Here is a 14,845-nt window from a genome sequence, read left to right as displayed (position 1 = left end):
AAGGATTCCACCATGGAGAGATCTAGAAGCATTTGATGGGTACAAGGCAGCATTTCTTAGACTATATCCTGATGATGATTTGCAAGATATTGTTACAAATGAGTTCATAGAATTCGCAAATGGAAATGGTCTAAGTGTTGAGGCACTTCGTCATAGATCCAAGAAGGATGCTCATAGCTGGTGGTACTTCCAACACCTACAACCCCTCGCTGTAAATGTTTTATCACAAGTTTAATTAATTAAAATTTATCACAAGTTTATTTATAGTTTACTTTGTCTTCATAGGTTGCTAGTAATTTTTAATTTTAATTTTATTAATGTATAACTTTAATTGTTTACTTTGTCTTCATAGGTTGCTAGTTCATTTGCTTCAAAAAGAGATTGGGGCACATACTATTTCATTCACTTAGTAAAGCGCAATAGGTTGCTATAAAAAAGAGCGGAGAATTTAGTATATGTGCATTCCAACCTACGTCTTCTTTCACACAAACAACGTGACTACACACAAGGAGAAACAAAGATGTGGGATATAGAACCAGAGCATACTGATTTGGATGCTCCCACTTCTCAGCTTCTTGCATTGACACTTGATGACTTGGAGGGCGAGCAAACTTATAGTGCAAGTGCAAGTGGCGTTGGCTCATCTAATGCCAATGTCAACGATGAGGAGGAGGATGAATTAGCTGATCCATTTGATGGTTAAACTTTATATTGTTGAAAGTTGAAACAATGATACTTGAATATTTTGTCATTTTGATATTAAACTTGATGTATATGATGCTATTATGGTATGATCATGATGCTATGATTACAAGTTTATGTTTGTTTTGTTGTTTATATGATGCTATGTGACATGCTAATCTTAATTCATGCTTATAGGCTGCACAAATATTAAAATATATATATATATATAAAATTTACATGTTTTTGTACTAACAAACCCAAACGAACCCAAACCCCTTTTCAAAATTTTGTCGTATCGGCATACCGGTTCTTCAAACCCGAACTGGTGCCCGAACCCGAACCGGCAAGCTAGCCTGAAAGCACAAAGACTTTTGTCACCTCCTCCAGGATGAGAAAACAACAACTAAGCACAAATTCTTGAGTTCCCACAATCCTATCTACCTTTTCCAGAATAATAAAACAAGAACAATATACAACATATAGCAGCACAAAGTCTGCAAGTATGATGCACCTTTGAATCACTTTAAATAGGAACAACCACAAGCATAAAGTCTTGCAACTCTTCTCAACTTTCAACACTAAACTATATTGATTCAATCTTCAATATTTGTAACACAAAGTCTGCAAATAATCAGAGTGAAGTTCTTCTCAACAATTTGCACTTTAACCTCAAGCAAATACAAAATAGTACTCCACTATGACACGAGCACAATGGGCACATAAGTAAGGCTTCAACACAAAGTCTGAAATTCCAAACTCTTTTGATATTACTTGAGGATAAATAGTTTACAAGTATAAAGCTCAAAGTCTCTACGATTGCAAATTTCTGTAGAGTTTTCTTGCTTGCTAAAAAGATTACAATTACAAAGGGCACCCTCGTGTATATATAGGAGAGGGGCTAAGAGAAAAATGTGGGACAAGTCAACTAACTAAGACTTTTTCCACAACTAACTGACTAACTATGACTTATTCAAATTATAGTTCTATTACTAACCAATTTGTAATTTGTTTACATGCAATTGCAATTTACAGGGTTACAAGTGGAAATCCACTTGCAATCATGAATCCTGACACTACATGTAATTTGTTGAAAACAAAAATGCAAGTGTCATGAGACACTTCTTATTCTTTCCTATTTTTGGCCATGAAGGATTGGAATTTGTCGACGGATTTCTGCAACTCATTGGAATCAGGACTTGTCGTATTTCTAGCAACAACAACAATCTTAATGATAACATCATAATACCTTACTGTTGCCTCCTTGTGCTCCTCAAGAACAATTTGCATTTTATGAAAGAACACTTGGTAATTCACAAACTTGTGGATTGAGGCCACAGTAAACTATTTTGATTCCAGTTCTTGACGAAGCTTTGACATTAATTCCGTAAGTACCAAATCTTCTGTGAGCAACTCTCCATCATGACTTAAGATCTTGCAAGATATCTTGTCAAAATTAGAGAGGACATCTTGCTCCACCTCGTCACTCATTTCAGGAGTAGACTGTACATCTTTGATAACCAATGACTTGTTGGTCAAAAGTTCATCAAATTCTATATACCTTTGTCTGCCTGGTATCACCATATTGTTGCATAGGATTTCCAACTTGATCTGATCCATCTCATGCCAGATCCTCAAATCCTTCTCCATTGATTCTAGACTTTGGTTAAAGGTCTCCAAAGTCTCATTCAACTTTATTTTTGCTGTTCTTACATTGCTCAACACATGCAATGCTTTCTTTAACACCTGAGTGCTTTGATCAATCAATTAATCTACCCAAGAATCAACTGCCTTGGCCTTTTGAGCAACTTTCTCCAATTGCTTAACAGATTCTTCAGATGTGGAGGAGGTCAAAGAATCAACCTGTTCTGAAGAATTAGTGATCTTTTGGATCATTGTAATGAGTTGTAAACTTTTCTCCTTGAGCTCATTCTTTTTCGCCAGTAGCTCATCATAGCTTTATACCAGTGAAGCTACCGAATCCGTGGCATCATGTTTGATACCTGTATGTGCCTGCTTTCCAAGTTTTATCCTGGCAAGCCTGTAATCTTATAGCTGCATTTCTTCTGGTGGTTTCTCAACTAAAGGCTTTGCCACTGCTGCATATTTCATTTTATTGCTATCTACCACCACCCGTGAGACTGTCTTTGCCTTCTTAGTAGCCCTTGGCTTAGGTCTCCTGAGCTGTTGGAAATCAAATATGTCAAGAAAGATCTCCTGCTTCTTCCTTTTGGGCGCAATTGAACTCAACCAAGGGGGTAGTTCTAATGAGTTCACATCTGAGACTACAACTGTGGTTTGTGAGGGAACAAGCTATGCCTGTACCACAGTCGTTACTCTTCGAGAAGTCTCTGTTTGAACAACGTCAAGCGTTTGTTTAGGCGGCAAATCATGACTAGCTTTTGTCATGAACTTATTTTCATGGCAGAAGTATCAACCTCAGGAAAAGATACACTAGACAAGATGGCATATGAGGGATTTACATTGAAGACATTCTCCAAGCCACCATGAGAGGTCTCAATAGGTACTTCTATGCTAGCGTAAACAGACGTGCTTGGTTCCACAGGATCCACATAAATGGTGGAGAAAGAATCCACATCCGTATCAATTGGGGACATGGGTACAGTTAATGGTAATTGGGGAACAACTGTACGAGGAGAATCTGAGCCTATATAAGGGGGTGATCCTGTTGTATTCTCCTCATGAGTATTATTGTCAGCATCAATAACATGTATTTGCACCTATGGTTCCTCCTTCCCTTTCAATGAGACTTTTGGGTGGAGGAATAATCAAAGCTCTGCTGACCCTTAAGTTGATTCTAGTGCCAGAAGAGGAAGCACCTTCTTTGGACTTGATCCTGACCTCGGATCTTCGTCCAACTGGTCCAGCTGAATCATTTTCTGCTCCAACTTTAATCTTGATAGTCTCGACATTATTATTCTTCAGTCAAGCATTGGTGTTAGCAAGAATGGGCTGAAATCTGTCGAAAATAGAATCACATTCTTTCTTTGACCATTGAGGAGAAGGAAGAGGGGCTTCTGCAACTCTTTGTTTTGTATACTTTGGGTCAAGGATCTGCCCATCATCAACCATCCAATCGGGTTACAAGGACCCGATTACAAGTCAAAATTGCTTAGGGAAGTAAGCTTGTAATCGGGTCTTTATAACCCGATTACAAGCGAACCATCTTGAGCTTATTACAATCAAAACGCACTCAAAACATAGAGGATGGGAAGAGCGATTTCAAACATACATGACTCAAATGGAAAAACCACTGTGAATGCTTCATAAATATTATAACACTCAGCTGAAACAAGGAATACAAAAAGAGCAAAAATAAAAGAGGATCATAAAAGGCGCCCATACAATGAAAAACAAAAGAGAGCAAAGCAAAGCAAGAAGATTACCTGGATTCAAAGCACAAAAATCCTCTACTCTCACGCGACCCCAAAGGAGAAAGCGAAGTATGAATGATGCATTCAAAGTCCCAAATAAATATGAGAAAAGAAGAACACTCCTTTCACAATACCATTACTTAGAATATTAATGATATTTCCTCAAATCGTGGAGGGAGGAGAAGTGGATTGGGGCCTCGACAAACAATGAAATACAAAAACGCAAGAGGCACTTGCAGTTGGGTTACAAAAAGACGATTACAACTAAAGACCACTTACACAACACAAGGAAAACTTGTAATCGACGGTTAGAACCCCGATTACAAGTAGAGAAAAAGAAAGCTTAATTACAAGTTGGTAAAAACAAAGGTAAATAAATTTACTTGTAGTCTGATCCTAGAGACCCGATTGCAAGTATAATTCATTTACTTGTAATGGAAACAAAAAGCCCCCCCTTACTTGCAACAAGACACTAGAAACCTGAAATTGCATTAAGAGGGACAAAAACCACAAAAGAACTACTAAAACTAGGACAAGAAAGGCCAAAACTTGCACAAATGATCAAACACAAATTAAAGCAAAATTTTACATTGAAATGCGTGCAATAGAGACATAAAGGTATGAATTTAACTAAAAATTCAAAGGGGTTGTCCTCATTTTTGGATTCCAAAAAAGACTACGCCATTATTGTGGCCATAGATTTTGAGGAGATTGACATTGTTGGTTATAGTTTACTAAACTGATACGTTTGTTGTTGTGGTCATGTCCCTGTTGCAACATCTAATTGGATGGTAAATTGTTTGGCCATGGTTGGTTAGTGTAGAATTCCAAAGTGGGTTATTCCAATTTGTAATATTTTTATTGAGATTATTTATGTACAATGAGATTGTTTTAAGGGCCCAACAAACACAAATACACCAAGCAATTCATAACCATCTTTGGCTGACATTTATAAATTATAACACTCTATTGTCCAAGAAAAGCCATCATCGGAACCATCATTCTCTGCCCTACCAGAATAGGACTTTGTTGGTTCTTTCTTATTGTAATATAAAAAAGTCTGATCCCAAAGGCCTTATTGTTTTCTAATACTTATCAAATCTAATCGAAAACCTATTGTATGTCATTATGCAATTATTAGGCTTTTTGAAACCCAAGGACATTTTAGTTTTGAGTACAAAGGAATAAAATGGTGTATGATGTGTGAAATGAAAAGTTAAAACAAAATGAATAAGACAACATATGTGAAATTAAACAGCCATACAATTCTACTGTCATCCAGGTATGATATTTTACCTCCCTTAGAACAAAGACATGGTTCAGCACACATATCGGTTCCATTTCGTTCAAAGCTGAGCAAAGACTTGTCAACCTTTGCACTGCAGCTTCTAACCTGGCATTTCATTTATCACTTAACTTTAGTACTTCCCAAAAATGAGCACTTTAGCACTCACCAAAAATGAGTACATACCACAAAGTGTAAATAAGCACACATATTAGAACATACATTTTAATAGTATCTCTACTTGCAGGCTCACTCTCATTCCCTGGAAATGGTAAATCCAAACTACTTTTGATTGACTTTGCTGATGGCATAGCAACTTTGGCGGCATGATTCATGCGTATTGCTGCTTGCTCTGGCAGAAGCTACCAAAATGCACACACAAAACATATGAAACCGCAATTCAAAACTCTTGGGATGTTACCTAACATTTTTGTAAGCAATACAATGTCTGCATTTTTGTAGATGAAACATTCAAAACAAACCTTGTACTCTAACGAACCAAAACCACCTTCAGAATCTAGAATGTTGATGAGTCCTTCCAACCCACCCATAATTGATTCTATAAGAGACTCCACATATGAAACTGCATCTCGGCCTATTTTTATAACCTGCAATTAGCCAATATAGCATGAAATATTTAGAAAATAGATAGTATCAAGAAAGCTTCAAAATAATATAATCTGAAACCTACCTTAAATATACCTAACTAGAAATAATATCAACTAGGTTAAGTAAAATCAGAAAACTATACAAATGTGGATTGCCAATACAAACATAATTCTTAGCAAATGAGAAGAATATTATACACTAAATACTCTTTTACGATGATATCCTTCAAAATGTGAAATTATGTGGGTTGCTGATGCAAAAGAAGGAAACAATGCTTAAATCAATATAAAAAATCATTACTCAGAAGAATTTAAAAAATGGTACAGATTTGAGATTGGCACCAATAGAAAATATCATATAGGAATTGGAGAAGAATTTATGCTCATGAGTGATGATAGATATTGGGTGCAAATTATTATATGAACCAAAAACAAATTATTTAACTCTTTATATGTACAACTTCCAATAATGAAACTGTTAAAAATTATATAAACAAAACCCTTTGATACTCTTTGAGATGGTTTCTCAATGACACGTTACTCAACTACATATAGAAGATGATAATGGTTGCTCCAGCCTCCTACTATTAAAGTAATATTTTTATATTTAGTTTATAATGGTCAAATAAGTTGTTGGGATAGACTTTAGAAAAATTCTTTATTCTTTTAGTTAAGTTCTTATCATTTTCTTTATTAATTGTTGATCTTATCCTTTATAGATAGATCTTTTGCAACTCTTATTGAAGGAGACTTTCACTCCTTATTAATATCGAATATCTTGGTAATCATTGTGTTTTGTATTTTTTGTAAAATGGTAGCAAGCCATTTACAGAAATTTCTCAAGATCAGTGATTGCATGGAGATTTGCGGATTGTTTGTCAGTAGTGAGTACTTGTAATGTTCCCTACTAGTAGTTAACCTGATTAACAATAATAGCCTAACTCAATAGACTTTTAATATCCAAACTATTCATTTAATTTAGGAGACAACTTAGTTTAAACCTAGCACAGTGAATTCTGATCTAAAATATTGCCATAACATTTAATTAATTATTGTTCATTCAATCTATAATTGTAATGTCCCATATTCTAAGTGCCTCAAATTAAACCCTACTATACAAATTCAGAAGATGAGGGTTAAGGGAATTACTTGTGAAAATTGTCCTTCCAATTTCTTGCCTCTAAGTCCTGAAATCATCACATATCAAACACAAACCATATAGATGTATATATCCATATATAAATCAAGCTGTTATTGCTTTTGATTAGGACATGTAACTACATTAATATGAAACTTATTCTAGGGTTTGGGATAGGACAAGGATAGAAGTAATTCAGTCAACCTTACTAAGCCCAAAAGCGGAACATTGACCCTTTTAGCCTTGGTGGCAGATCTTAGGCCCCATCCAAGGCGGCCTACTCAGCAGGCTGCTGAAGTTACTGACCTATCTGTGTCTTATCTTCTGAGTTGCTGCTAGCCTTTTATGGTAGGATCAGTATAAGGAAAATGCACAGGAATTTCCAACTTAACCAGACTAAGCCCAAGAGCGGAAAATTGACCCTCTTGGCCTTGATGGAAGCACTTAGGCATCCAGCAAGGTGGCCTACTTAGTTGACAGCCTTAATCCTCTTCCTACATCCCTCATCCTCTCCTTCATGAAGAGTTTGGGCAAGTAATAACTAGGAACTAACGTTGCATCAGAAATGATTACCAGTTTCTATCCATATGAAACGGTAAGCATAATACGTGAAAGTAAACTAATGCATGAAAGTCAATATCTATTGTCAGTTATTCTAATTGCAGTTCTCTCGATGACTAAGGCTGGTAATTTAGGGATACTGTTAGAATGTTGAAACTAAAACAGTCTGCTTGTATCTCTGTAGTCCTACTGTTTATATTTATTCTTCCCTTTAACAGAATATGGTTGTGAACAATTATATTATTACATTATTTTGAATGGGGGGATTGATATATTTCAGAGCCATAGAATATTGAGAACAGATTATAACATACCAGTCTCTGAATATACCTTTGATGCCTTCCTTTCTTGTTGAGTGCCGTATTAATCTCCAGCCAGTTCGTCTTTTTCTGTCTTTTTTATTATATTCTCCTCTGATGCCTTCAATCTGCTGAAGATGGTGTTTCTGATTCCTTTTTTACCCGATTTACAGACTCTTCTCTGTGGTCTATATTAATATAATTATTAAATTCTGCATAAGAACATTATCAGGCTTCATATATTAAACATACATATTAAGTATTGTCTGTAACTTAGTAACAGTTCTGATCTGATCTGATCGATGGTGATATCCTAGAGGCTTTTGATTCCTTTCCATTATATCACTTAATGTGAGGGAGAGGTCACACCTCTTCATCATGTATGCCCTTTGGCAAGAGACACGCCCATTCACCATCAGCACCTTTTGAAAGAGTGCAACTCTTCATTATTTCTGCCCCTTGAAAGGGACACAACCTTTCACAATCAGATCTGAACTTATTTAAATCAGATGTGCACTTCTCATTCCCAAATTCTCCCCCCTTCAAATGAGTTCTCTTCTCCCTTTTATACCTCATATTTGGGGAAGTCACAACTCATCATTTCTTGCCTTTTGACCATTCATTAATTTAATCAAATTTTAATAATATTTAATTATATTTTAATTTAATTTTTATTTTAATTCTTTTGTATATTAATTTTAATATTAGTAGACATCAAGTTTCCACAATCCATGAGATATTAATCTTGCATGCTTCCGGATTAGATTGTGTATGAGTTTTTTCATCAACGTTTCGGATCGCACTACGTGATCCATCATCAGGATGACAAATAGAGAGCATGCAGAAGTGAGAAATGATCAAGCAGCAGACCAAGAGCTAAAAAGAGGGAGGGAGGAGGCACAAGGATCGAGGAGGGCTGACAAGACCACCAAAAAGGAGCAAGGAGGAGAACAGAACAAAAAGAAAGAAAAAAAGAAAACAAATAATAAATAAAAATAAATGAGACAATACAAAAAACAAATAACCCAAACCAAACATAAAACAAGAAAATAAGAAAATAAAGAGAGAATAAAATAACAAACACTCTATGTGTGTGTGTGTGTCTCTCTCTCTCTCTCTCTCTCTCTCTCTCTCTCTCTCTCTCTCTCTCTATATATATATATATATATATAAAAGACACAAAACAACTTGACAAAGGAGAAGAGAATACAAACAGCAAAGTAAATAAATAAATTGAAAACCAAAACAGATAAAAGACAAAATAGAAATAACAAAAGAAGGAAATAAAAACAAAACAACTATATATATATATGTGTGTGTGTGTGTGTGTGAAAAAGTAAACCGCAAAAATATAAATAAAAATTAAAAAAATTGAAAATAAAAGAAACAGCAAGAAATAAAGAACCAAAAAACAAAAAATAAAAAGGCCAAAACAAAAAAGCATATATATATATATATATATATGAGAAAGGAAACCGCAAGCATAAAAGAAGACGAACCACGAAGAAGCTACAAGGAAGAGAAGAAGAAAAATGCCAAAGAGAGAGGAGACAACAACAAACAAAGGAGTAACAAGAAAAAGGGGACAACCGAAGCCCGGAGGGGGAAGACCGGAGGAGCAAGACACTAGAAGGGAACCAAGGAAGGGAGAGAGAAGAACCTAAAGGAGAGAAGTCAAGAATGATGAAGATGGAAAGAACGAAGGTTTAAGAGGAGAGGAAGCCAGGCAGGACTAAGACCCCATCCCTCATCTCGGTTGAGGTTGGAAGCATGGTTGTTGATTTCAATGGCTTCCTTGAGCTTGTGCTTGAAAAAGCTATCTTCCTTGCACAAGATTTGGGTGCTTTCCAAACAAATATGGTGCTTGGTGGAAGAGGCATGCTCCGCCAAAGCCAACTTGGAAATACGCTCCAGCCTAATGTTGACACTGTGCTCTTTGATTCTGGTGGCGAAAGAGTGGCCCGTTTCACCAATGTAAGGGGTGCCACACAAACACACTATCTTGTAGACTCCAGAGTCTAAGAGAATGTCTCTAGGGTCTTTCAAGGTAGGCATCCGGTCCCTCAAGGTGGAAACAGGCTTGAAGGCACAACGAAAACCTCTTTTTAAGAGGATCTTAGAGATTTTGTGAGAAATGCCCTCAATATACGGGAGAGAGGTAAAGGGGGAGGAAGAAGACATGGTAGAAGAGGGCTTGGGAGAGATGCAAGATCTAGCTTGAGCAATGGCTCTGGATATTTGTTTGCCATTAAACCTAATCAATAGGAACACACGACGAAGATGGGCCAACTCAAGCTCTAAATTATCCTCATCACAAATACGAAAGGTTCTAATGACAAGGTGTTAAGAATGCTCGCTTTTTGCGCCGGATGGTGATGGGAGGAAGAATGGAGGTAGAGATCAGTGTGGGTGGCCTTACAAAAAACATGACGAGCCAAGGAGCCATCCTGCTTTTTGACGAGGAGCACATCTAAGAAGGAGATTTTGGTTATCATGCTCAAGTTCCTTGGTGAAAAAGATGCTAGGAACTAAGCTATTAAGGTGGGCATGAAACTCTTCCAAGTTATGGAGCCCATGAGGCCAACAAACATTGGTGTCATCCACATACCTTTTCCACCATCTAGGTTTAAGTGGAAAAGAGAACAAGGCCACTTCCTCAAATCGTTCCATGAAAAGATTAGCAATGACAGGAGAAAGAGGAGAGCCCACGGCTACACCATCCACCTGCTCATAGATGGTACCTTGGAAGGAGAAAAAGGTTGATCTAAGGCAAAATTCAACCAAAGCGGCAATTTCATTATTAGACTTGCTTTTGATGATCTCAATGGCATCAAGAATGGGAACCTTGGTGGATAAAGAGACCACATCAAAGTTGACTAACCGGTCATTGCTCTCAAGCTGAATGTCCTTAATGAAATCAACAAAGTAGGAGTCTTTGACAAAGGAGTTAGAATGGCCGACAAGGGGAGAGATAATCTTGGCTAGGTGGGCAGCTAGCTTGTAAGTGGGGGAACCCATAGTATCGACAATGGGTCTAGGAGGGACCTCGTCTTTGTGAATTTTGGGAACCCCATAGATTGGAGGGGTGACTTCCTTGGAAGGGAGAAGCCGCGTCTTAGTGTCACTATCAAAAGAAGAGCTAGCCACTAAAGATTTGATCTTTTAGAAAATAAAGGAACAAGGATTGTGGTTGAGGATTTTGTAGCTACTCGAATCCGACAAAAGATCCTTCATTTTGGTGATGTAATCAATTTTGTTCATGATAATCGTGGCATTTCCTTTATCTGCCTTAGAAATGACCAGGTCATTATTACACATCAACGATTTGAAAGCTCTAAGTTCTGCATTCAGGATATTGCACTTAGGAGGTTTGGCTTGCCATAAGGCTACGACACAATCTTGCCTAAGTTCCTCTGCAATATCCTTCGGGAGGGCTTGAATGGAGCTCTCAACTTCTACAAGGAAGTCGACAAACGGAATGGACCAAGGAGCTAACGCAAAACCCAATCCCTTCTTGAGAAAGTTGAAAGCCCCCAGGGGTCAACGATGGCATTTGATAAGTTGACCACCAACTTGTGCTCCCAATCGGAGATAGAGCAAGGGGTGCAAGGAGGAATCGGAAGGGAGCAGGTACAGGTAGAGGGCGAGGAGTACGAGGAGGGCGGTTGGGGGATGGGATGAAGAACCACCAACCCATTGCAGGAGGGAGTAGTTCGAAGAATGTAGTGGTATAAACCAACAACGCATTCAATGGAAGTCCCATTCAAAGAGCTAGAGAAAGTACGCCTGGCGGAAGGGAAGGGGGAGGAAGAAGAACCAACGACAGACAAAGGAGACACGTCGCAAGGTTGGGTAGAGGGAGGGGCTCGAGGCTGGTCAAGATCAACGCTGGAGAGGGAAGGATCAATAATGCTAAGAGAAGAAGAAACACACAAACGAAGAGGGGAGAAGGAACAACAAGGCGTACCTAGAGGCGAAGGAAGAAAGACGTTGGAAAGGAGCGGTTGGTTGGAAGACTCAAGTGAATTGCTCTGTCGCTGCGAAGCCAAAATTGGCTCAGGACACTAGAGCAATCCTCTGCAAGATTGAGGACCTGGCTCAGGATACATGAGCAATTCATTGCAAGATTGAGGACCGTCTTGTAAGGAGAGCGATTGGACAAGCGGTCGAGAGCAGCGTTGAGAGGAAGGGTACTGCAGAAGAGAAGACCCAGGGTTGAGTCTAGAGATATCCAGTGCAAAAGAAGGGACGCTGGCTTTAGGAACCAAAATGGTCTGGGAGCAGGTGGAAGAGTGAGGAAGTGGAGAACCATCTAACACAGTCCAAAGGAGAGAGCGGGAACATCTCTGGTGAAGGAGAGAGTCGAGCTTTTTCTTTTGCCTACTAACACAACTAGCTTGACGACCCACAACCCTGGCAAATGAAGACGTGTCCAACATGATCCACAAATTTGGTCACAGGGTGCCCGCCAGCTCAAGGTGCAGAGGAAAGAACCTGCCATTGAGATGAATAATTTGAGACCTCGTAGTTTTGATAAAGGCTCCGAGGAGAGAGAGACTAGCCTGACGGAAAAAATGCTTGTTTGAGTGGCTCCAAAGGTGGTGAGAGATTCTAACGAAGGATGGAAAGAGACCAAAGTCCCTACATCTTTTTAGAAAAGAAAGGTTTGCAGCTTTCTTTGAGAGCTTGATTCTAAGCTTCTCTAACTGCTTAGCTTATAATTCCCTTCCGTGCAGGGTGTCAATAGTAGACATCAAGTTTCCACAATCCATGAGATATTAATCTTGAGTGTTTCCGGATTAGATTGTGTATGAGTTTTTTCATCAACGTTAAGGATCACACTCCATGATCCATCATCAGGATGACAAGCAGAGAGCATGAAGAAGTGAGAAATGATCAAGCATTAGACCACCGAGAGCTAAAAAGAGGGAGGCGGGAGGCACAAGGATCGAGGAAGGATGACAAGACCACCAAAAAGGAACAAGGAGGAGAACAAAACAAAAAGAAAGACAAAAAGAAAACAAATAATTAAAAGAAAAATGAGAAACAATACAAAAAACAAATAACCCAAACCAACTAGCATAAAACAAGAAAATAAGGAGAGAATAAAATAACAAACACTATATGTGTGTTTGTGTGTGTATATAAAAGACACAAAACAACTAGACAAAGGAGAAGAGAATACAAACAGCAAAGTAAATAAATAAATTGAAAACCAAAACAGATAAAAGACAAAATCGAAATAACAAAGAAGGAAATAAAAACAAAACAATTATATATATATATATATATATGAACAAGAAATAAAGAACGAAAACAAAAGAACATATACATGTATATGTATAGGTATATATATATATACTTATATATGAAAAAAGAAACTGCAAATAAAATAAATAAAAATAAAAAATTTGAAAATAAAAGAAATGGCAAGAAATAAAAAGGCTAAAACAAAAAAGCATATATATGTATATGTGTATATAATAATACATAATAATATATATATATATGAGAAAGGAAACCGCAAGCATAAAATAACAAACCACGAAAAAGCTACAAGGAAAAGAAGAAGAAAAATGCTAAAGAGAGGAGACAACAAACAAAGGAGTAACAAGAAAAAGGGGACAACCAAAGGCCAGAGGGGGAAAACTGGAGGAGCAAGACACTAGAAGGGAACCAAGGGAGGGAGAGAGAAGAACCTAAAGGAAAGAAGTTAGGAATGATGAAGATGGCAAGAACGAATGTTTGAGAGGAGAGGAAGCTAGGCAGGACTAAGACCCCATCCCTTATCTTGGTTGAGATTGGAAGCATGGTTGTTGATTTCAATGGCTTCCTTCAACTTGCGCTTGAAAAAGTTATCTTCCTTGCACAAGATTTGGGTGCTTTCCAAACAAATATGGTCTTGGTGGAAGAGGCATGCTCCGCCAAAGCCGACTTCTCCTCTTTAGACTCTTCTCTCTCCCTTGCTTCCCTTCTAGTGTCTTGCTCCTTCGGTCTTCCCCCTCTGGCCTTCGGTTGTCCCCTTTTCTTGTTACTCCTCCTTTGTTTGTTGTCTCCTCTCTTTGGCATTTTTCTTCTTCTCTTCCTTGTAGCTTCTTCATGGTTTGTCTTCTTTTATGCTTGCGGTTTCCTTTCTCATATATGCTTGCGGTTTCCTTCGTGGTTTGTCGTCTTTTATGCTTGCTTGAGCCTTTAAATGAGAAACCCTCTATTCCAAACATGATTCCCCTTGTTATTGAGTCCTCCCCCACATTGCTCTCTTGACAAAAATGTTCTAGTGGCTCCTATAGTTGACCAAAGCAATGACAACATTGAGTCCGTTGAGGGTATTCAACCTACCAATGGGGTTATTAACTATGGACAAATAAAAAGATAGAGAATTAGTGCTTGATAAAATTAAGAAAAAATATTTTGAAGCTAAAAACAAAACCGTGCAAGACCTTGTTGAAAAAGACTCATCCTTTTCAACTTTCCTAGAGTCACAAGGGGATATAGGTAATTTACCAAAAAAGGGTGCTACCGAGGAGATGATTGGGAAATATCTTTCTGACCTACGACTTTTTTCAAGTGACGATGAATTGCTCAAAAGTCCTAGTGAGTGTCTCTCTAAATCTGAGGACAAAAGGGAAAGGAAAGAAGTTAGTAGGGAAGATCCTGATTCAAAAACAAAGAAGAAAGGCAAGGAAGAGAAGATTCCCAATTGCTTTGGCTGATTCTATAGGAATTCTAAGGGGTCAAATTCCCTTCTTGACCAATGAAGAGCCTCAGATGCATTAGTTGGAAGTTTGGAACGTTAGAGGAATGAAATATCCTGACAGAAAATATATCATAAGAAGAACTTTGAACCAGTTTAAAATGGCTGACTTGTTATTTTTGCG

At 37.8% G+C, this 14,845-nt stretch overlaps 1 protein-coding gene across 3 annotated transcripts in view; it reads right to left on the bottom strand.

Annotated features, from left to right (window-relative positions):
• The window catches only part of LOC131070921 (probable protein NAP1), a 258,974-nt gene that overhangs the window by 27,900 nt on the left and 216,229 nt on the right, over positions 1–14,845 (bottom strand). For all 3 annotated transcript variants that reach the window (XM_058006606.2, XM_058006607.2, XM_058006608.2), the window contains 3 exons: positions 5,844–5,969; positions 5,584–5,723; positions 5,373–5,469 (listed from right to left, as the gene is read on the bottom strand). In XM_058006606.2, the coding sequence (XP_057862589.1) occupies positions 5,373–5,469; positions 5,584–5,723; positions 5,844–5,969 (363 nt within the window). The remainder of the gene's footprint in view (positions 1–5,372; positions 5,470–5,583; positions 5,724–5,843; positions 5,970–14,845) is intronic.

Source organism: Cryptomeria japonica, chromosome 1 (genome assembly GCF_030272615.1).
Source record: "Cryptomeria japonica chromosome 1, Sugi_1.0, whole genome shotgun sequence".
Lineage (NCBI taxonomy): Eukaryota > Viridiplantae > Streptophyta > Pinopsida > Cupressales > Cupressaceae > Cryptomeria > Cryptomeria japonica.
Note: the sequence above shows the minus strand (reverse complement) of the source record. Positions and strands in the feature narration are given on the sequence as shown.